The sequence below is a fragment of the Brassica rapa genome, chromosome A10 (genome assembly GCF_000309985.2).
Source record: "Brassica rapa cultivar Chiifu-401-42 chromosome A10, CAAS_Brap_v3.01, whole genome shotgun sequence".
Lineage (NCBI taxonomy): Eukaryota > Viridiplantae > Streptophyta > Magnoliopsida > Brassicales > Brassicaceae > Brassica > Brassica rapa.
In genome coordinates, this window is record NC_024804.2 from 14362939 (window position 1) to 14385735 (window position 22797).

General features: G+C 34.1%; 3 protein-coding genes across 5 annotated transcripts; all 3 read right to left on the reverse strand.

Moving 5' to 3' along the window:
* Positions 1-61: 61 nt before the first annotated feature.
* Positions 62-4130, reverse strand: LOC103845610 (L-ascorbate oxidase). Its single transcript, XM_009122478.3, has 5 exons — positions 3867-4130; positions 3082-3174; positions 2791-3003; positions 2185-2400; positions 62-1303 (listed from the first exon to the last, which is right to left on the reverse strand). Exons 1-5 carry the CDS (start codon positions 4113-4115, stop codon positions 341-343), a joined length of 1734 nt encoding a protein of 577 aa, XP_009120726.1. The 5' UTR covers positions 4116-4130; the 3' UTR covers positions 62-340.
* Positions 4131-5497: 1367 nt separating this feature from the next.
* Positions 5498-14808, reverse strand: LOC103845611 (L-ascorbate oxidase-like). 2 transcript variants are annotated; one of them, XM_009122479.2, is made up of 5 exons: positions 14580-14808; positions 11398-11668; positions 8484-8576; positions 8010-8408; positions 5498-6670 (listed from the first exon to the last, which is right to left on the reverse strand). In XM_009122479.2, the coding sequence occupies exons 2-5, from the start codon at positions 11662-11664 to the stop codon at positions 5702-5704; spliced, it is 1728 nt and encodes a 575-aa protein (XP_009120727.1). In that variant the 5' UTR covers positions 11665-11668; positions 14580-14808; the 3' UTR covers positions 5498-5701. The 2 variants fall into 2 exon arrangements, with proteins under 2 accessions (XP_009120727.1, XP_033138600.1); XM_033282709.1 differs by lacking the exon at positions 14580-14808 and having other exon boundaries at positions 11398-13767.
* A 3136-nt stretch (positions 14809-17944) lies between these two features.
* LOC103845612 (L-ascorbate oxidase) lies at positions 17945-20711 on the reverse strand. 2 transcript variants are annotated; one of them, XM_033282710.1, is made up of 5 exons: positions 20250-20706; positions 20061-20153; positions 19584-19982; positions 18118-19118; positions 17945-18064 (listed from the first exon to the last, which is right to left on the reverse strand). In XM_033282710.1, exons 1-4 carry the CDS (start codon positions 20505-20507, stop codon positions 18147-18149), a joined length of 1722 nt encoding a protein of 573 aa, XP_033138601.1. In that variant the 5' UTR covers positions 20508-20706; the 3' UTR covers positions 17945-18064; positions 18118-18146. The 2 variants fall into 2 exon arrangements, with proteins under 2 accessions (XP_033138601.1, XP_009120728.2); XM_009122480.3 differs by having other exon boundaries at positions 17945-19118; positions 20250-20711.
* Positions 20712-22797: the final 2086 nt, after the last annotated feature.

Consider the following 22797-nt stretch of genomic DNA (forward strand, 5'->3'; position numbering starts at 1 on the left):
ACTCTTTTTTTTTTTGTGACAGCTGACAATCAATAACATTCCCCATAACAAACTAGCCAACTAATACCAATAGCATCAACCAATCTTCGGTTTACAACACAGTACACACAAGCAAAACCAAAGCAGCTCAAAGGCCACCACAATACATTGATTACAACCTATAGAAGACTGTTCCGGTTTATAAAAAATTGTTTGGTTCAACCGCCTCATCGATCCGGTTAGTCTCAACAACAACTATACCAATAACAAGAACCAATAGCAGGTTTACACCACGGTACACAAAGCAAAACAAAAAGCAGACTCAAATGCCGCCACAATACAAATTACTGATTGCAATGTACTAAGGGTTATTCCGGTTCATCAGAAATTGCTTGGTTAAACCGCAACCTAACGCCTCATCAGGTACCTTACCAATCCGGTTTAATCCCTCAGCGAAAACCACACCCATACCCATATGCAAATGCGGCTCAATGTGACAATGAAAAAACCAAACCCCAGGATTGTCCGTTACAAATCTTAACGCCGTCCATCCATACGGATACAACGCCACCGTATTCCGTAACGGCGGATTCTTCAGATTATACGTCTTCTCATCAATCCCTGGACGGAACTTCCCTTCGCCGTAACCCAAAACCCAAAAATCATGACCGTGGAGATGCCACGGATGGATCTCGCTAGCGTTTGCGTCTAAGCCGTTAGCGTTTTGGAGAATCACGTCGACGGTTACGTTAAACGGAAAAACGTAGATCCCGTTTCCTTTCGTTGTGTTACGGTTTCGCGGCGGATTCATGATATCGTAATCCATCGGGAAAGTCGTCGGCGGCGACTTACGATCGAATCCGCGTCTCAGTTTGTACTTGACGGATCCGAGATACGGCGTCGCCGGAACCACGAGGGAGACGTTGTTGAGAGCCCATTTTGTTGCACCGTCGATCATGTTCTGAGTGTTGAGGAGGATCAGCCGTTTTTTGAATTTCCTCGGCGGGGGTGGCGATCCCATCGCGGAGAAGATCCTCTTTGAGAAGTTCCTGCTCCGATCGAAATCGTTCCATCGCGGAGTCTCCGGCGGCGGAGAAGATGGGGGTTGAGAAGAAGGGGCGGTTACGTAGTGTAAGACAGTGAGTGCTGGAGGTGTCTTTGGTTTCCGGCCGCGAACGCCGACGGAGATCCAGTAGTTTTGGGAAGGGTCTTGATCGGTGGTGAGAAGGACGGAGTAGCTCTCGCCGGAATATATATCGACATCGCTGGTGGCGAACGGTGTGATGTAGTTGCCGTCAGCCTCCACCACCACTAGCTTGTGTCCCTGCACGTGTGAAAAATCAACACTCGTGTGATCGGAAACGCATTCATCTAAATTAAAAGAATACAGTAAACTCTTGAAGCGATACTTAGGCCAATTCCGTAAAAATACTTGTAATTAGGCTCATTGTTTAAAATTATTTAATTTTAAAAGTCCAAAGGAACGTAAGACACTTACGATTAATTATAATTAGATTCATTCTGACCCGCCATTAAATAAAAAAAAGAGAATATGTTTTTTGTTTTACATTTTTTTTAGAAATTTAATTTTTATATTTGTATTTTTAGTTATATTTTTGTTTTTTTTATAATGTTTTCTTAAATGATTAATAAAAAGTTTTAATAATTATATTAAAATAACTACACATATATGGTCCTATTTTAATATAATAGATTTAAAAATAACTTTGAAAAAAGAATAAAATATCTATATACGGAAAAGGCAGAATGACAGCTTTTGTCAGTTTAGCAAAAGCTGAATGGAACACGAGTCGGGTCTGAATCTAAAAGTCAATCAATCTACCTACTCATTGATTGAGACCACTCTTACCAAGAATCTCTAGCTCTACGGAACTATCAACACGGGCACAACTAAATATAATTGTAAATTATGTTATACTATATTAATATTATACTTGTGGTCTAAAATGTTACACCATACAGGCATGCACCACCGTGGGCTCAGGAAACCAAAAAATGAATTTAAAAAATATCACTTTTTTTTTTTGGTACGAATGTTAAAAGTAGTCAGATACTTCATAAGAATTTAAAGATGTTCTACCATTCACTTTAATATTACGTCAAATATTTAGAAAAAAATATGTAGTATGTTTGGTTGTTTTTAAAAGAACTTTTCAATGTAAAACAGAAAAAAATAATCAAAACCTGAACAGCAAAGTTGAGGGAGGCAAGACCGGTGGTGCTGGCGAGTCTGATTCGGTAAGTCTTGTTAGGCTCCACGTGTAGTCTCTGTGGTGCGCATTGATCTCCTTTTTTAAACTTGCACATAGGTAGCGACGTATTGCTGAACTGTGCCGTCGCGTTGCTGAATTGCGCCGCCAATGAACATTTAAATTGTCCTCTCCCATTGATCAATATGCTCTTCAATTTTCCCAAAAAATAAGAAAACAAAAATTATTCTATTAAGAAAAAGAACCGATAAAAAGTATACTTTCACTTTTGACTACGAAACATATAATTCCTTCTCTCTTTTTTTTTAGTGGCCACATTCAATATACGTAAAATGATTGTGATATTATAAAAGTAGCTAAAATTCGCTTTAGAAAAAATGAAATCAAGAAAAGCAATTATTATTGCTCGTCCCCTATTGGTTTAATAAGTCTGAATCAAATCTCCACTACTAAAAAGAAACAGTTAAAAAAAGAATATGGACCTCTCTTTTTTCTTTTAGTTCAGAAAATTAAATTAAAAGTTAAAAACGTTTTTAGTCAATGAAAAACAAGACTAGTAGTAGTGAAGAAATAAAGTAACCTGAGCTTCACCGATCCAGCGCATAGGTTTGGCAGAAAGACCGAGTTCCTGGGAGAGAACACTCTCATGCCACCAATCGCTTAGCAAGAGATTAAACTCTCCGTCATATCTCAGTGGCTCTATCTTCCCTTTCGCTGCGTCTATAATCAATGATCCGTATAGCCCAGCTGATCTCTGCATGCCGTAGTGCCCATGGTAGAAATGTGTTCCCGGCTGCAGCATGCCATTTTACCCAAAATAAAACTACATTCTTTATTCTTATTTATATTTTATTGAAATTAAAAAAGTTACCTTATCAACAGTGAATTTGTAGGTGAAAGTCTCGCCAGGGGTAATGGCACACTGAGTAACTCCAGCTGCTCCATCTGCCCATGGACTTCCCAACTGTTTACAAAAAAAAATGTTATTCAACTTTTTAGCATATACTGTGTTATCTTAGTCTAGTTCAAGTCTTTTTAATATTATGAATTTAAGATTTTGCATGGAAAAAATCACAAGAAATTGACTAGTGTCATAAAAGCCAGAATAAAAATAATTTTAAACCGAATCTCTTAGGAAAATGTACAAAACTTAATTAGTAACTGCTGTGATAATTTTAAGGCAATAAATAGAGTCCAAAGAAGAAACCAACATCCGAAGGAAGAGTCGGAAAAGTAGTGATACTATAAAGAAGAGACGGAGTCATGCATGGCATGTGCTTCTTAACAATTATTTCGGCAACTTTACCTATTCATTTGTTCTTTACTCATCTAACGAGAAACCAATGGAAACAATTATTTGATGCTTAGAGTATGAAAAAAACAGAAGGAATTTAAGATTAGAACTAGTTTAAATGGTGACTGATGGTCACTCAGTGCCATCTCCATTCATATACTGTTTAATATCCGTTTCTTTCAGAATTTCGAAAATGAAATATAGAAAACAAACCCTTCAACAAAAAAAAAAAGAAATATAGAAAACCATTCGGGACGCTTCTTTTTTCAACTAAAATTATATTTGTTAATAACGTTTAAACCTCAAAGTTCAATATGGTTTCGGATCTCCTAGTTATTATTTTAAAAAATAAAGTAGAGAACCTGACGAATTCCATGCCAATGAATGACAAGGCCTTCGGTGGCGAGTTTGTTGGTGAGATGGACGACGATGGTGTCTCCAGCGAGGGCGTGTATGGTGGGACCGGGAAACTGGCCGTTGACGGCCATAACCATACCTTCTTTGCAGTCGGGAAATCCGAACTTGTACTCAACCTCCCAATGATACTCTCTCACGGCGGCAGACGCCGTGTGAGCCAAGAGAGCCACCACCACTATCCACCACACACCCATTAATGGCTTATGTATGTGAATTAGGATGTATGCTGATCATAGATGTATATATAGTGGGAAATGAGTATGAAAGAGGGGAGAGATAGTGGGTAGCAAAACCATTGATTAATTTGGGTTTTTTGTCAAAAAAGTATATTAAAATTTTCTTTACTTTTGGGTATTTTAGTTTGGGCACAAGATTTATGGATGTAATTATGATCGTGTAAACAATCAAAATATCTCAAGAAGATTCGGAATGGTAGGTGATCTCATGATACATGTTTTTAGGGGTGACCGGTTGAATTTGTCTTTGAAGATTAGATCATGTTCACAATCTTTATAACGCAACTTTACCTAGCAGTCTCACCGTTTGGTAGGTTTTGACATGTAATGCAAAGCAAAGTTAATCCAAACCACAAAAAAACAAAAGGAGTTAACTATCATAAAAGCTTTTTAATTTAGGTAAACGTCAAAATTAATTCTCCGTCTGTCTTGTGTACAATGCCAATTAAAACTTTTAGATTTTGTACAGTACTTTACATCCACGCATCGTGTGTATAACTTGTTCTACAATGCCAATTGTCTTTCCCATTTCCCCAATCTCAGCCCGTTGAAAATGCCGGCATAAAAGTATATTTTCTGAAAAGATTTATACGTTTGAATAAAAGTCTGCAAAACATTAACCACAAAATGTTGTAGTAATGGTTTATATTAATATCATTATCATGTCTAGATTGAAACTCGATCCTTATAAGTGTATATGAAAGGATGATAACCAAAAAGGATAGGTGAAAAACTTATGAAACCTACTAACAAATAAAATAAAACTATAATACATTTTCCCTTTGGAGTAGCTTTTTCTTTGGTGACTAGGAAGTAATGGTTACCACTACGAATATGGAATTTGGATGCTCCATTGCACATTGGGACACCACAACGATTAATACTAAACACTTAAGACCATCTTTAAGACACTGTATTATTGTATCTATATAATAATGTTCATTTATTTCGTGTATTAGTGCACTTTTGGCGACCTACAATAATCTTAATTGGCTGGAAAGTTTGCATGCGCATAAAGAGCTAGTAATAGTATTCGTGAAGAAATAATTTCGGATGAATAACGTTTGATTTTTGTTTCTCTCCAATGCTGATTATATTAAGCAGAGAAAGAACCCCATCAAGAACACAAACATCTCATTTAAACGCATATTTCAATTTACAAACCCTGAAAACTTGTGTGTTTAAGAGCTATTCAAGTGGTCTTTGGTCGATGATAAGTATATACCACCGACAAGAGATAAAGAGAACAACATATTTTGTTTGATCCTATCAGTTGGTCTCTTTACGTCTGGTTTCTTCTTTAAATACATTCCATCGTTTAACTCGAAAGAAAAATAATATTACTAATAAGTAACTAATTCCTTTTGAGTTGACAAAAAAAAGTAACTAATTCCTTTTGAGTTGATAAATCATGAATCAAAACATTTGTAGTTTTGTCTCCAAATAATTTAACAACAATACAAAGGTAAAACACACACTCACACAACACATAAAAGCATACTACTAGTACGAGTATTAGAAAAACACCGTTATAGCTCCTGTTTTTAATGGCGTCCCTGGTTCATAAACATTTCTCTGGTTGACCCACAACCTAACGCCTCGCGCGGTATATTCATCTTAGCGATCTGGTCTACTCCCTCGGCGAAAACCACACCCATGCCCATATGCAAATGCGGTTCAATGTGACAATGAAAAAACCAAACCCCAGGATTGTCCGTTACAAATCTCAACGCTGTCCATCCGTACGGATACAACGCCACCGTATTCCGTAACGGCGCGTTCGTCAGATTATACCTCTTGTCGTCGACTCCTGGCTGAAACTTCCCTTCACCGTAACCCAAAACCCAAAAGTCGTGGCCGTGGAGATGCCACGGATGAACCTCGCTGATTTCACCCTTTAAAACGTTCGAGTTCTGGAGGATCACGTCCACGACCATCCCCATCGTGAGATTGTAGATACCGCTACTCACGGTTGTGTTGGGATTCACCGGAGGATGATTGATATCGTAGTTCTCTATGATCTCTGGGCCCGGAAATTTTAAATACTCCAACGGTAGCCCGTATCTGATGGATCCGATGTACGGCGTCGCCGGGACGGATAAGGAAAGGTTGTTGATAGCCCACTTTGTGTAGCCTTCCATGAGATTCTGAGTGTTGAGGAGGAAGAGCTGCGCGTTTGATTTCTCTGGTGGCGGTGGATATCCTTTCGCGGCGAAGATTTTCTTGGAGAAGTTTTTGCTCCGGTTGAAGTCGTCCCACCTGGGAGTCTCCCGCGGTGGAAAAGGTAAGCGTTCGGATTCGGAAGCACCGGCGTAGTGCAACATGGTGAGTGCTTGAGGAGTGTTGGGTTTCCGGCCACGAACGCCGACTGAGATCCAGTACTTTCTTGGAGGAGATGGATTATGTGTTCGGAGAAGAACGGAATAGGTTTCGCCGGAATAGATATCAATGTCGTCGACGGTGAACGGAGCGACGTAGTTGCCGTCGGCTTCGACGACCTCTAGTTGGTGTCCCTGCATGGGAACATTTGATGTCACACGTGTGATCTCTAATACATGTATAAATCGATAAATATTGCACACAAATTTAAATAACTATTCAACTACAAAAGGCAAATCTTCATACTAAATGATACAAATGTCATGAAAAATAGTTTATAAAAGTGAAATGCTTTATTCTACATAATTTTATATCATTGATAGAAACTCTTACTTAGTTTTAACATGTATTTTAATATTTAAAATGATTTGCGAGTAAAAATACTAGGGCTTGTCATTTGGAGAACAAATCATGTTTCGGTTCGGGTACAATCAGGTTTACGAGTTTATGAATTTAATCAAAATTCGGATATTATAAAAGTTTGGTTCAGGTTTGACAACATTTCTAAAAACCAGTTGAACCCAATATAATTTTGGGTTTCAGATCTTAATCGAGTTTTTGGTTCCAAAATATTGTTCTATACTTAATTAAACTCGAAAACCAAACAAGGATCATGAGAAACAAAGACCCGAAATCAAAAATTTGTAATGAAAAATGCTCTTGTCACGATTATTTTTGGTTCTAATGTAATTTTCGACAAGTAAAATTAGAGATAAAAGACAATGAAATTAGACAAAACTTTAAAACTATGCGCAAACACATCATATCCAATAAACCGAAGTGAAAAATACATCGAACCTGATAAACTCGACTTTATAGAAGAAGGAAAATCATCAAATACCAAAATATATTAAACTAAGTTTTTGAATTAATTATTCATGTAATAAATACTTCTTTTAGGTACTCAATGAAATCTTGGAATATTTGGGATACTTATTTGGAATTGAGTTCAGATTTAGTATAAATATTTTTTGGAACTTTGAATTTTTCTTATTCGGATATCCATTCAGGATCGAGTTCAGTTCGTATAAAAATTTGAAATATCACAAAACAAGTTCTATTTAGTATTTTGGTCGGATTCGGTTCGATTCAGACTCTTTATTATCGGGCCAAGTTCAATTCGAGTTTCCAAATTCAGTTTATTTGTCCACTCCTAAAAAGTACTTAAAATCATTTTTGTTTAGCGTTTCTCAAAAAAATAGCTAATCAGTATAAACAAAAATATTTAAACTACTGCAAAGACTATACATATCTCATTTTAAAAATTAAAAATATAACCAGTTTTTAATTTATTTAACTTTTTATTGATAAAAAATAACATTATATTTGTTTGGATATTCGAACTGCCTTTAATCCAAATGAAAAAAAAACATGTTAATTAGTTCCTTTTATAAACATGTATGCTACAAAATTTGTTAGAAGTATTTATATTTTAAAAATGTCTAAATTTATATTAGTTAGAAAATAACTTACTTCAACGGCTAAGTTGAGGGAAGCAAGAGAAGTGGTGCTAGCGATCCGAAGGCGATATACTTTGTTTGGCTCGACCCTTAGAGTTGTAGGTGCGCAAGGATCATCTTTTGTAAAGTTACACTCTTTCAAGCCTCCCTCGTTAAAATACCCCGCTTGTGAGCAATCGAACTGTCCTCTTCCGTTGATCAACAGACTCTGAGGCTCCCCAATCCAACGCATAGGCTTCGAAGAAAGAGAGAGTTCTTGCAAGGTACTACTTAGATGCCACCAATCACTGAGCAGCAGATTAAACTCTCCATCGTACTGTAGTGTCTCTTTGGGCGATCTCACTACCATCATCCCGTACAGTCCAGCCGATCTCTGCATCCCATAGTGTCCGTGGTAGAAATGTGTTCCTGCCTGCACCATTACAAAACGTTATCGATATCTCTTTTTGTAAAAGTTATTTAAGAGAAATAAATGTCTTTTGTTTACCTTATCAACTGTGAATTTATAAGTGAAAGTCTCTCCAGGATTAATGGGACATTGCGTCACACCCGCTGCTCCATCTGACCATGGAGTGCCATTCTATTCCATAATCATAATTCATTGTTGTTATGTCCCTTTTTTGACAATTTGATTATACTAAAATTTATGTATATAATATAACTAATCTCCATTCTAGTATAACTTTTTATAAAAATATATTCTCTCCCTTCCGTAATAATATATAACTAGATTTTCACCCGCACAACCGTGCGGGTATATATTTTCACATTAATATATATATAGATATTTGTTTTACATAATTATTATATATTTTTAATGTTACTCACATATTTAAATGCTTGTATAATTATGCCAAATATAATAATTTTATAGTTTTCATGGTGTAAATTAAAATCATCACATATATATGTTGCTCATTATATATTTGTCCTATTGAATTTGCATTTGAATACTAAACTAAATTTTTTAATGCATGAAACAACATATATGAAAACAATTTTGTATTTAATTTATTATAATGCATGATCCGTAATTCAAATCGCTAGATTTTTTTAGTAATTTTTTAATGTTTATTAATTCTATATAATAAATTACTGTATATTAAAAAGTTTAAGATAAGTTAAAATTTTATACATGTATTATATATTTTACTAATATTAACCCGTTCTACCAACATATTATATTTTTAGCATAAATATTTTATATTTATGAAAATAAAATATGTTAACTTATCAATTTAAAATAATTTTATCATATTTTGTTTAATATAACATTTTTATTTTAAAATGATAGATATTATTATAAAATTGATAAAATAGGATATAATTTTATTCTTTTAGTAACATTTCATTACTAATTACAAAATTAGTTGAAAATATTTATATTCAATTTATTAAAATTAAGATCTTATTATAATTTATTTTAAGAGATTTGTTAGCATTTTAAATTTTTTTAAAGAAAATTAAAAGATATAAAAGATATTATGATTAAAGTAGTTAAAAATATTATATATATTAGCATTAGTGATATACATTTAATATAAAATTTAAATGACGGTCCAAATAAAAATATCAGTCATCAAAAAATCATGATTTTTATTTTATTAGAAAACAAATTTGAAAAAATTAAAATATAAATAAATATTTATTTCTAACAAAATCTTTAAAAATTATTCGTAAATGTATTTTTGAAATTAATTAATTTCATTTTATTTAAATTTTCGTTTATAAACCAAAACTATATTTAATTTTAATTTCTAATTATACTTTATGATAATTTAAATTAAAACTAACTAATTTTTGAAAGTAAATTTAAAAAGATTCTAAGAAGATTTTAAAAAGATTTTGTTAGAACATTTTAAATATATTCATTTGTATTTCAAATAAAAAGATAAGATATTAAAAGATATAATAATGAACTTATGTAAAATATGATATTTTCTAGGAATGATCCAAACTAAAAAAATCACACATGAAAAGAAGTCATGACTTCTGTTTTAATATATTAGATATATTAATGTATAATAACATTAATTTTATTACTAATTACAAAATTAGAGAAAATATTTATATACAATTTTTGATAATTAAGATATTGTTATAACGTTTTTCAACACATTTGTTAAGAAAATTAAATATTTATATTTATATTTTAAATTAAAAGATATCAAATTATATTATGATTTCAGTAGTTAAAAGATTATATATTAGCATTAAGGAAATACATTTACTACAAATTTTAAATGATGATTCAAATAAAAATATCACATGAATCAAGGTGAGTTTGTTAACCAATCCGGGTTTTTAGGAGTCGATGTTATATTAGGAATGATATTATTAATCCATATTATTAGTAATAAATGAATGATAACTGATTTTTAGGGAGGGTCAATTTTTTTAAAAATCATACATGAATCAAAGTTGTGACTTATGTTTTAATATATAAGATTAGTATATATTATAATATATATGTGTTTATCAATTTTTAAAACATAATAAGCTTACTGTATATTTTTTTTCATTGAATAGATTGTTTCATACTTTCACATGTATTTGTATCTTCTTCTATATATATATATTTTCGGATTATTATTTCATTATTAAAATCATAACTATATATATAAAGATTAGTAAAATATTGTTTTATTGTTATATTCAAAGATATTGTAATATTTCACAAATTTAGAAAGTTTTTAAGAAATTAAAATTTTCGTTTCAAAGATTTATATTATCGAGTAAATAATTAAACATTTATTTTTTTGTTTAGTTTTTAAAATAAACTATATAGTTTAAAATTTGTTTTTATTGGTTTAATATATTAAAGATTAATCATTGTTAGATAATATGATTTTTGTTATTTAACAAAAAAATCTTTATAATTTTAAAAGTTAACTTCAAAAAATATTTAAATATTCAGCATATAGAGGTATATATTACAACATTAAATTATATTTATTTTATTTATACTATATATAAATCCAATGGATCATCTATTGTTTAAATTTAATTATTGATAGCCCAATAAAAATTTCTTGTAGACCCAAAATTTAAATGATAGAATTAGATATTAAATGTAACATAACTTTCTAGGAATAGGTCCATTAAGTCCATTTTTTTAAAAATCACACATGAATCAAGGTTGTGACTTCTCTTTTAATATATAAGATGTTTTAGAAAAATATTGGTGTTTCAAAAGTACACATATGTTTTGACATTTATATATTAACTTTAGATTTATTGAGTTTTTTAACCAAATATATTTGTATCGTTATTTAATACGAATAGTTCAATAATTTTTAATTTATATTATATCTATATTTTTTTTAAATTATTACTTTTTGTGATTTTAGACAACATATCTTATATTATATGACACATGGAATATTAATTATATAGGCAACCTGACGTATGCCGTGCCAATGGATGACAACATTTTCGGTGGAGAGTTTATTTTTGACGTGAATGATGACTGTGTCTCCGGCGTTAGCATAAATCGTTGGCCCTGGAAACGCACCGTTGATGGCAATAACGACGCCTTCTGTACAATCCGGAGACCGGAATTGATTCTCGACCTCCCAGTACGATTCTACAACTCCGGCGGATCCGGCAGAGGCCGAGTGAGCCGCCACCATAACCGCCGTTACTAGCCACCACACAATTACCGACATTGAAATTAGAAACAATTACACTCAAAGACAGTTTTAAGTTTTTTATCACACTATTAGACAGTTCTTACTACTAGAGCAGTTTTTTCTAACCAAACCTAATTTATATCTATACACTAACTAAAAGTCCTAACTAAATATTATTATTTTATTTTATTAGCCAAAAGAAAACTATTAGGAAACTATGGTCACAATCACTTTTTTATCTCTCTCTCTCTCTCATAGTTTTATTCTTGTTTTCTTTTGTCGTGAACCATTTGGTTTTAATTTCCACTAAAGAAATGCAAAGTGCTATTTCAAAGATAGATCTGGAGATTTTCACTCACTTTTAGTTTCTGGTGCTAACCGTTCTGAATCTACCGTCGAAGCTCTGTCGCCATCTTCTTCATCATCTTCACCTCTGCATCTCTTCCGCTTCAATCAAGCTCTTCTATAAATATCAGCCATCGTCTAAACTATCATAGGAGAGAGAAAGCTTAAGCAACAATGGTAAATCCCTTAAAAAAACAATGGTAAATCTCTCTGGCGTGAAGTGATTGTGTCACGATCTCGAACGCGAGTAACCTTAAGCACAGTAGCTTCTTTGCCTGAGCCGCTACACTCGTCTGTCGAGCTCCAATCACAGAGAGAAAGCTCAAGCAACAATGGTCAAATCTCACATATTTGCACATTTAGTCCTTGGGTATTTAGGTTTAATTTGATTTTGTCCCAAACTCTTTGATTTCAAATATATCCTATCTAATTGACCCCTATACTTCAAAATATGCATTCTAGCCCCTATTTTGATGGAGAACTTTGGGTTTTTCATTTCTAGTCCCTCATATTTTGCATCCTTTCATTTTTGACCCCAAAATTTCCAAATTTACATTTTTAATCCTCTAATGAACAAACAAATGATATATACACACCTATATTAAACCTAAAATTATCTAAATAGACTCCAAAAATATACTCACTAAAATCATCAGGTATCATAACTTGTGAAATGTATAAATGAGTTTGTGTACTTGTGTTTTTTTTTGTGATACATATGTACACGTGCACAATATAATATATGTGTACACATGAACTTCCAAATTTTAATTTTCATGTGATATGCATACTGAACATACAAATTCAACAGATGCATCCAATAATGAACTAAAACAAATTACTCAAATAATTTTTCTAGCAACTATACTAAAAAATATTTGAATTACCAAATATCATAAATTGAGCAATGTACAAAATGTACCAGTGTACATGTGATTTTTCATAAAACTTTGTACATGGGGACAGTGAAATATATGTGTACACGTGACAATATTTGACTTGGCTTATACTCTATATATTCTTTAACCAAAACCTAGAAAGAGAAAAAAATTCTATAAGTCAAAGAATAGAAACACAATCTTTGATGGAAAAATTACTTTTTAAAAAGAAAATATAATTTTTAGATTTTTCTTGTTCTATAAAGATAAAATTTCTAAATATTCATGGAATTCTTAATATGGATGAATATTCTAGAAAATTCTTCGTTCAGGAACAAATATAGCATTTTTTAGTTTTGCTTAAGATAATTTTTTTTACACACAAATTTTGATTTTAATGGTTAAGATGCAAAATTAGATTTATGGTTTTGGCCAAAAATACAATATATGGTTTTACAAGTTTATTTTTACAGTGTGTACATGTGAATTATTGCACAAGTTGAATTGTGTACATATGAATTGAAGTACACGTGGATAGTAAATTTGGTGTACATATCTATATACAAACACCATTACAATAATGTACACAAAAATAATTCATACTTCAATAATGTACATATGAATTGAAGTAACGTGGATAGTAAATTTTGTGTACAAAGTGTTGTGTACATATATCTACATACAAACATCATTACAATAATGTACACAAAAATGATTCATACTTCAATAATGTACATTTGAATTGAAGTACACGTAGATAGCAAATTTTGTGTACATAGTATTGTATACATATATCTACATACAAACATCATTACAATAATGTACGCAAAAATAATTCATACTTCAATAATGTACATATGAATTGAAGTACACGTGATAGTAAATTTTGTGTACATAGTGTCGTGTACATATGTCTACATACTTTAAGGGCGAAACGAGTAAAAAACAAAAACTTAACAATTGTTGCTCTCTAGTTTTCACTCTGCTACGAGATAAAAATGAACACTAGAAATTTGGAAATAAAATTAAAAGTCGTTTGGCAACTTCGAAAGTCTAAAAAATAAAGATTAAAACACGAAGGACCAAACATGAAAATATCAGAATCTTGGCCATTGTTGCTCTCGAGCTCAAACTCTACGACGGAGAGGATGAGCCACAAGGACTCCAGACGGAAATTAAGGTGGATCTAGGGGCTGTAGCGTTTTGCGGTGATTCTTCGACGATGAATGAGGCAAGAGTGATGCGTAAGTGATTTGCCGTTACGGTAGGAGCTAGCCGTTAAGGTAGAGCTGAGCATGGTGGAGTGATGCGGAGGCGATGCTTCAACGACGAGTCGGCGGTGAGCAGCAAGTTACATACCAAACAACACGTTGAGGGGTTAGAATTCACAATTTAAAAGTCTGGATCGCAACTAGAATTATGTGGCCACAAAAAAAAAGTAAGGACTTGAAAATACCAAAGAAAAAGAAATTATGAGGCACGTGGTCTTTTGCTCAGATAATTATCTAATTCAATTTACTTTCTGCCTCGGGTCCACCACACAATCCTTTTAAAACAAAATTCAAAATCCAACCACACATAAATATCTGTAACCGAAAAAGAAGCGCTTAGTTAAGTTTTTTAAGGGCAAGTTAAGTCTTTTACACCAAAAACTACCTCAGTATAACAAAGTGACTTATCTTGTAATAAAAAGACAGAAACTGCCTCTGGATGTAAATCACTCTTGAAATTATTATTATTTGGTTATGTAAGCTGGATATATTGTGTGGGTTATATTAAATAGACTGTCTTGCTTTTTATGACATCTTTCGTAGTTGTAGTATATATAGAAAGGGAATGGCTGCTTTTAATTTCTTGTTTTTAAAAAAAAGTTAACCGAAAAATCCAAATAATTTTCTATATTTATTTTGTCTTTTTCCTTTGTGTTTTAAAGGGCAATCTTTTTCTTGTGTGGCTGTTTCTGACTGAGTTTGAAAATTTTGACATATTAACAAATGAAAAAGAAAGACGACAAGATCAATGTGACCATATTAGTAATTTTAGCAGTTTGGTATTGGAAGACTATGCAATTGGTTACAACTTATATCATTTTGACATTGTTTCCTTGGAAGAAACGTGTAGTCAAACAATCAAGGTCTAAAGGATTTATAACTATTCAGAAAAATAATTATTCACGTATAAATACTGGCACACATTTATGCAACTAAAGATTTTCAGCATGAAGTAATGAATACCGCCATCAATGAATTTCATAGAGCAGTTTAAGATGATGCAGTTAGACGTAAATCATCATAAAGTAGATATAATTATTAGTTATAATATCGTTTATGTAATGTTTTTTATGATTTTTAATAACATACGTACACATGTACATTAGATATGTAAAATATATTAATAAATATAATAAATCATATGATGAAGAGAGAAAGAAAGAGATTTTTTATACTTTCAAGTTGATGGCCAGAGGCTGGTATAGCTCTTGTTTGATTCGTTTTGTTTTGTTTTTTTCTTTGATTTGCTTTACTTCCCGTCACTTGGTTTGTTTGATTGCCAATTTATTTTAAATATTGCAAAGTTATTTATTGTTGTTTTATATGTTTCTTCTAATGGATTTGGTAAGAAAAAAAAATATTCGGTTCAATTGAACCGTTTAGAAAAGGTAATTGACAAATCTACTCTAATGGTGGTGACAGGTCTTACCAGCTTCAATCGTTGATGGTTCTTTATTTGATGGTGATGGAGTTCTTGCTACAAACTATGGTTATTTCGAAAAGACATTAACATGAAATTTTATGGAACAGTAATCTCTTTAACTTTGTTATTATCACGGACGAACACACATACGGAGAGGGTGTGGCACGTGCCACATATTGATATAAAACCAGTAAGCTAATGCTTACTGAGATGAAGTTGTTTAGCTCATTCGGCTAAAACGTGCCCTTGTGCTCCACCCTAATCACGTTCGAGCCCACTATAATTTTTTTTTGATGAAATGTGAAATCTATTAATCATCACTAAAAAAATAGGCATTTACATAAAGAATAGAGAAACTAATCTGTGCATGAACCGAGTGTGGAAATAAAAAACATCATGTTGAAACCTCAAACCATCTTTGCATTAGTCATGCAAACTTATGATCGGCCTTGTAATGGAGAGATGTAGTACACAATTGTTTTTTTGTTTTCTTTTGTCTACTATCATTTTCTTCCAAAATATATAATTTATTTTGTTCAAACATAAATATATAATAAACAAAATTACATGAATTTTTCTCTAACAATTAGTTTCATTAAGTTTTTTTTTTAAATTTACGAAGATATCATTTAGGAAGAATAAAGTGTGATTCTGATTGTATTTAGCAGATAAACAACCTCATCAAGAAACACAAACATCTCATTCAAATCAAACACATATTACAAAGATTTTTTTTCAATCTTATGAATCGGTCTCTTCCCGACTGATTTCTTTGTTAAATAAATTCCATCGATTAACACGAAACCAGTGCCGGCACAGGGAAGAAGCGAATGAAGCATGTGCTCCGGCCATTAAAAGTTTATAGATGATTTCGGCCAATTTTTGTAACGCAAGTTGCACTTAGTCCAACGGTAATGAGCAAACTTTCTTATCATAAGAGGTCATGAGTCGATGTCCATGTTGGACATTTTCTATTTTCATATATAGTGGCCCAAAAATTTTTTTGTGCAACCGGCACAACAAAACTCTGGACCGCTACTGCTCGAAACAAAAATAATAATAAGTTTTATCATGAAAAAAAATATTTTTAATTTCTTTTTGTCATCAAAAAAAAATATTAACACATGTGAAATGCATTCATACATCCATAAGCCGACAAGAAACACATTCTTTCCAGAGCAAGAAGCCGGCAAAGATCAAAATCATTCCAGAGCCATGATATATAACTAAACTAAAGTTAAGACAGAAGGATGAAAAGGAATGCTAAAACATAAGCTCACAGCCGAGACATAAGATATAAAGTGGCCCTATGATTGCATCGAGAGAATAGAGCACTCCGATCTCTAAAACAAGGATAGAATCATGACGAAGAGCCTTCAAAGAACATTGTAGAGGTCCTGAAAGAGACTTCTATCCAAAGAGCCAAAACACAAAGGTGTCGGATTCTCAAAGTTCATGCAGCTAAAAGCTGGTACACTTACATCAGTCCAACCATATCATAGCACAAGAAAGCTCAAATAGATCTTCAACAGAGACTGGATGAAAACCTGATAACACCAATACATCAACCACTCCACGGAACCTTAAACCCAAGAAAAGCCTACGATATTCCTAAAAATCATCCAGATACCGAAGATAATGGAGTGTGACTAGAGGGTAGAGCCATAAGACCTCTGACACCACACTTGAAAGGCTGTCTGGCCAAACCCGAATAAATAAAGACCCCACATCTGAACCGGCTAAGTACTTCTACCGCAAACCAGAAACCAGATAAGATCTGACACCAGCAGCCACCAAAGCATATGATCCACATAAGTACCAAAGCTAGCACACTGAAGCAACTCAATAGAGCATTAAACCGTATAGAGACCCATCAATCAAACACGTCAAACACAGTTTGCAGTTACTAGCAATACCAACACAAAGCACCACCATCTTGACTAACACATACCAAAGCAAGGGAAGGCTTTAACACAAACCTAGCTGAAACGAAAGCCTGAAGCTGAAGAGCATAGTAGACACAAACAATTTGCAACCGTAGAGCTTCTCCACCACCAGAACTTCAACTAGCCGTCACCTCAAAACCCAAAACTAGGACCGGTCATACGAGCTATTGAACCACCAAAACTAGAATTGGATCCACTTCTGAGCATCCATCGTTGTACACTGCCACAACCGAGTAACAATCTAATAGACGCGAGCGGCTTCAGAATACTCAGGAAACAAACCAGTCGAGATATGGCTAAAACCTAACACACTCTCATGAACCAGCTAGAGTGTAAAAGCCCCTCATCCCATGGAAACTTAAAAAAAAAATCACACAGCACAAGCTACAGAGAATCAAAAAGAGAAAGGCCGGGGTGGCACTTACAGAGGCGCCACTCTAAAAGGCGATGAAGAAGGCGAGGGAAAAATTGGTGTTTGTTGTTTAACATTTTTAGTTTTGAGCTAACAAATAACAACAAAGCAAGGTAAAAAAACTAAAAGCACAAACAAATAATAACCACTAATACTAGTAAGTACAGTAATAGGAAAACACCGGTTGTTGTTCAAAAAAAAAAAAGAAAAAAAAAAGGAAAACACGGGTTATAGCTCCGGTTCTCAATGGCGTCCCCGGTTCATGAGAAATTCTCTGGTTAAACCACAACCGAGCACCTCATTCGGTATATTCATCTTAGCGATCTGGTCTACTCCCTCGGCAAAAACCACACCCATGCCCATATGCAAATGCGGTTCAATGTGACAATGAAAAAACCAAACCCCAGGATTGTCCGTTACAAATCTCAACGCCGTCCATCCGTACGGATACAACGCCACCGTATTCCTTAACGGCGCGTTGGTCAGATTATACCTCTTGTCGTCGACTCCTGGCTGAAACTTCCCTTCGCCGTACCCCAAAACCCAAAAATCATGACCGTGGAGATGCCACGGATGTATCTCGCTGCCTCTACCGTTCAAAACGTTCGAGTTCTGGAGAATCACGTCGACGACGCGGCCGAGCTGGAAGTTATAGATTCCGCTACCTTTCGTCGTGTTTGGATTCACCGGAGGTTTGGTTATGTCGTAGTCCTCCACGATCTTCTTCCCCGGAGGTTTTTGGTAGTTCAAAGTCTTGAGCCCGTATCTGATCGTTCCGATGTACGGCGTCGCCGGAACTGATAACGAGACGTTGTTGATCGCCCATTTTGTGTACTTATCCATGAGGTTCTGTGTGTTGAGGAGGAAGAGCTGTTCGTCTGACTTCTCCGGCGGCGGCGGGTATCCTTTCGCGGCGAAGATTTTCTTCGAGAAGGTTTTGCTCCGGTCGTAGTCGTCCCACCTGGGAGTCACCGGGGGAGGATAAGGTAGGTGTTCGTATTCGGGAGCGTCGGCGTAGTGTAGCAGGGTGAGGGCTTGTGTAGTGTTGGGTTTACGGCCACGAACGCCGACGGAGATCCAGTATTTTCTGGAAGGGGTTGGATTGTGGGTTCGGAGGAGAACGGAATAGGTCTCGCCGGAGTAGATGTCAATGTCGTTGACGGTGAACGGAGCGATGTAGTTGCCGTCGGCTTCAACGACTTCTAGGTTGTGTCCCTGCACATGTGCACAATCAGCCTCACAACTATGAATAAATAACGTATTCAAGTACAAAAGTAAATTTTGCAAAAATATATTGAACTTAAACTTCTCAACATATATCAAAAATAATGATAACATTCATATGGTTTATGAAAGTTAAATTCAAACCAAAATTAAGTTTATGATTTAATATTTCAGTTTGGTTATTATACTTCTTGATACAAACATGAATACATCTACAAAAAAATTTGGTGACTAGCCCACCAGAACCGGTCCAAAGAAAATATTGAACTGAATCCAAAATTTTGAGTTAATACGATGAGTAGACTATATGATTTTAGTTTTATTAAAAATTATTAATTATTTTAATAAATTGTTTATTTCATAGAAGTCCCTGAATGGTTCCAGTTTATAAAGAAATTATGTTACAAAGTTCTACGTATTTCTAATTTAAAAAGGTTTAGTCAGAGTGTAACTTACTTCAACGGCTAAGTTGAGGGAAGCAAGAGCGGTGGTGCTAGCGATCCGAAGACGATAAACTTTCAAAGGCTCGACCCTCAGAATTGTAGGTGCACAGTCATCATTATCTTTAAACTTACACTCTTTCAATCCTCCCTCGTTAAAATACGCAGCTAGTGAACAATTGAACTGTCCTCTCCCGTTGATCAACAGACTCTGAGGCTCCCCAATCCAACGCATAGGCCTTGATGAAAGATAGAGTTCTTGCGCGTGACTACCTTGGTGCCACCAATCACTGAGCAACAGGTTAAACTCTCCATCGTACTGTAGTGTCTCTTTGGGCGATCTCACTATCATCATCCCGTACAGTCCCGCCGATCTCTGCATCCCGTAGTGCCCGTGGTAGAAATGTGTTCCCGCCTGTACCATATCAAAAACGTTATCGATATCTCTTCTTGTAAAAGTTATCAAAAAGAAGAAAAAAGTATTTTATTTTACCTTATCAACAATGAAATTGTAAGTGAAAGTCTCGCCAGGATTAATGGGACATTGAGTTACCCCCGCTGCTCCATCTGCCCATGGAGTCCCATTCTATTCCAGAATCACATTTCATTAGTCCCGTTCTAGTTATTTTTATTATACTAACTTTATATATAAACTTTTGATAAATTATAGAAACTAAGCAACCTGACGTATGCCGTGCCAATGGATGACAACACCTTCCGTAGAGAGTTTGTTGGTAACGTGGATGATGAATGTGTCTCCGGCGGTAGCATCAATCGTTGGCCCCGGGAACTCGCCGTTGATGGCAATAACGATGCCTTCTTTACAGTCCGGCCACCGGAGCTTATACTCAACCTCCCAGTTTAATTCTACAACTCCGGCGGAGGCCGAGTGAACCGCCACCATAACCACCGTTACTAGCCACCACACAACTACCGACATTGAATTGGTGGTGTGGCTGGATATAATTATATAAAATATATTGTGTTGCTTTGTTATGAAAGAGGGTTCCTGGTTGTATATATAGAAAGGGAATGGTTGTTTTCATTTAAATTTCAATAATCAAACGAAAAAAATCCAAATAATTATATATTCATTATTTTTTGTGTGGATGTTACTGATTGAATTTGAAAATTTGATATAATTACAAACGAAAAAAGAAAGACGACAAGATCAATGGACCATTAGCATCTTGGCAGTTTGGCAATGGAAGACACTGGAGTTATACAATTAGTTTCGGCATGTTCACATTGTTTACTTGGAAGAAACGTGTAGTCTCCAACAATGAAGATCTAAAGGTTGGAATTATTTCGAAATATAGAACTAAGAATTATTCACGTTGAATTATGAGAGCACGTAAATTAGCTATGTGGCCTTCTGTCATGCACAAAAGAATGTATATTCTGTAATTATGTAGTCTATTATGTGATTTTTTTTTGAGAAAAATTATGTGATTATTTGTTTAGTTCAGTTTAGCTATTATTGGATATGAAGTTCTAAATATATACTGACAACAAAGTTTTTGTTTATTTACAAATACTATCTTTCAACAAATAATCACATAATTTGCTTAGTCACAGAGATAAGCTGCTGCAGTCGAGGTCAGTAAAAGGCAACGGCATAATGGAGTTACATGCCCTCATCTAACAAGGCAACAATGTGTAATTCACATCATTATTTGATATAAGCTATTTTCCCTCCCTATATAACATTTATTCAATTTTGTTCGTCGGTTTGCTTCCAAAACAAAATATAACAATTGATCATGTAATGTGATTTCGTTTCCAATTACACAACATTTTAAACATGCTTATAGGAAATCATTGGCCACCAAAAGGTTGAACATGACCCGTGAGTAACCAAATTATTGAAGATATGGAGCACGTATTTCTTTATAGAAGCCAAGACTCTTCAAGTTTTCGATAGAATAGATTGTCTTTAACCACATATGAAATGTGTTTTAAGCTTAGTAAATATCGCAAGTTGAAGAATGATGAGAAGACGTATACAGTAGTTTATAATAAGTCGCCAAAAATAATACTAGTAGTAGTTTAATAATGCAAGTCACTAATAAACCTTACAATTACCTCAAGAAAACACGCTCAATCAAGACGTGAATGTAGTGTGGTGCAAAATGTTGTTTACAATGTATACATCTGAATTTGTTTCTAACAACAATCCTAGTTCAATTCATTTTTCAAATGACAAAAGTTTTACATTCTATGTTTTCTCACTCGTAGATTGTAATAATTCATAGATAAATAATGTGCATCAATTGCCTACTTTGAGATACGAAAATGCAGCCTAATTACGTATCAGTACGCAACAAACTAGACTCTTAGAGCATGATTATCCCTAGAAACCCATTAAGTTTCTTAATGACTATTTAAATATTAAATTTTAGTTAAGGAATTTAGCTAAGAGTCACCTAATTTTCTTGCTCCAATGGGAGTTTCTTAATAAAGGGTTTCTTAAAAAAATTAAAAATAGAATTAGAGAAAGAAAAACACATTAAAGGGGAATGATTCAAGAATGAAGAGAAGTGTTTTGGTCAACTGATTATACTATTTGATTATATCGATCTATTTGTGATTAACTTCACCTTGCTACAATACAATAAACATCAATAACCCGAAGAAAGTTGATATCTCAACAAAAAAGCTTTTACCAAAACTATTAAGACTGACTAATCAGCTGTTTCCAACAAGGTTAAGTGGTGATCAGAAGGAGCAACTTACAAGCAAGTCAACGCAGATGGTAGATGGAAAGATGGACAACTCACAGCTAGTGAAGTGTTTATTTGCTCAACAAGCCAGTTGAAGAGGCTAGCATAGATGATTTTGCTAGGGAATCCCTCATATCAGTCGCCTGTGGCAGTGTCAGTCTTTTAACAATGCAATCTCTACCAGCTTGGAGCTTGCATGTAGACAAAACCACCATAAGCTCTTTTCAGTCGCATCCCATTAACATAGCTACGTTAGTGACAGCTGCAATAAGCAAGAGGAAAATAATAAGCATCATTAGTCCAGTAATTCAAAATGATAGAGGACAAGACAATGTATTCTACCTTCATCTGCTACCACGTCCACATGGTTTTCATTGTCAATGACTTCAAAAGATACATTCCCTACCATAATACAGCTGCAAGCAGTGCTAATGCACGTTCTTGATATTCTTGAGGAATCTGAACAGTGTTGAAAGCTTCCTACAATAACAAAGCCATCTCTACCAT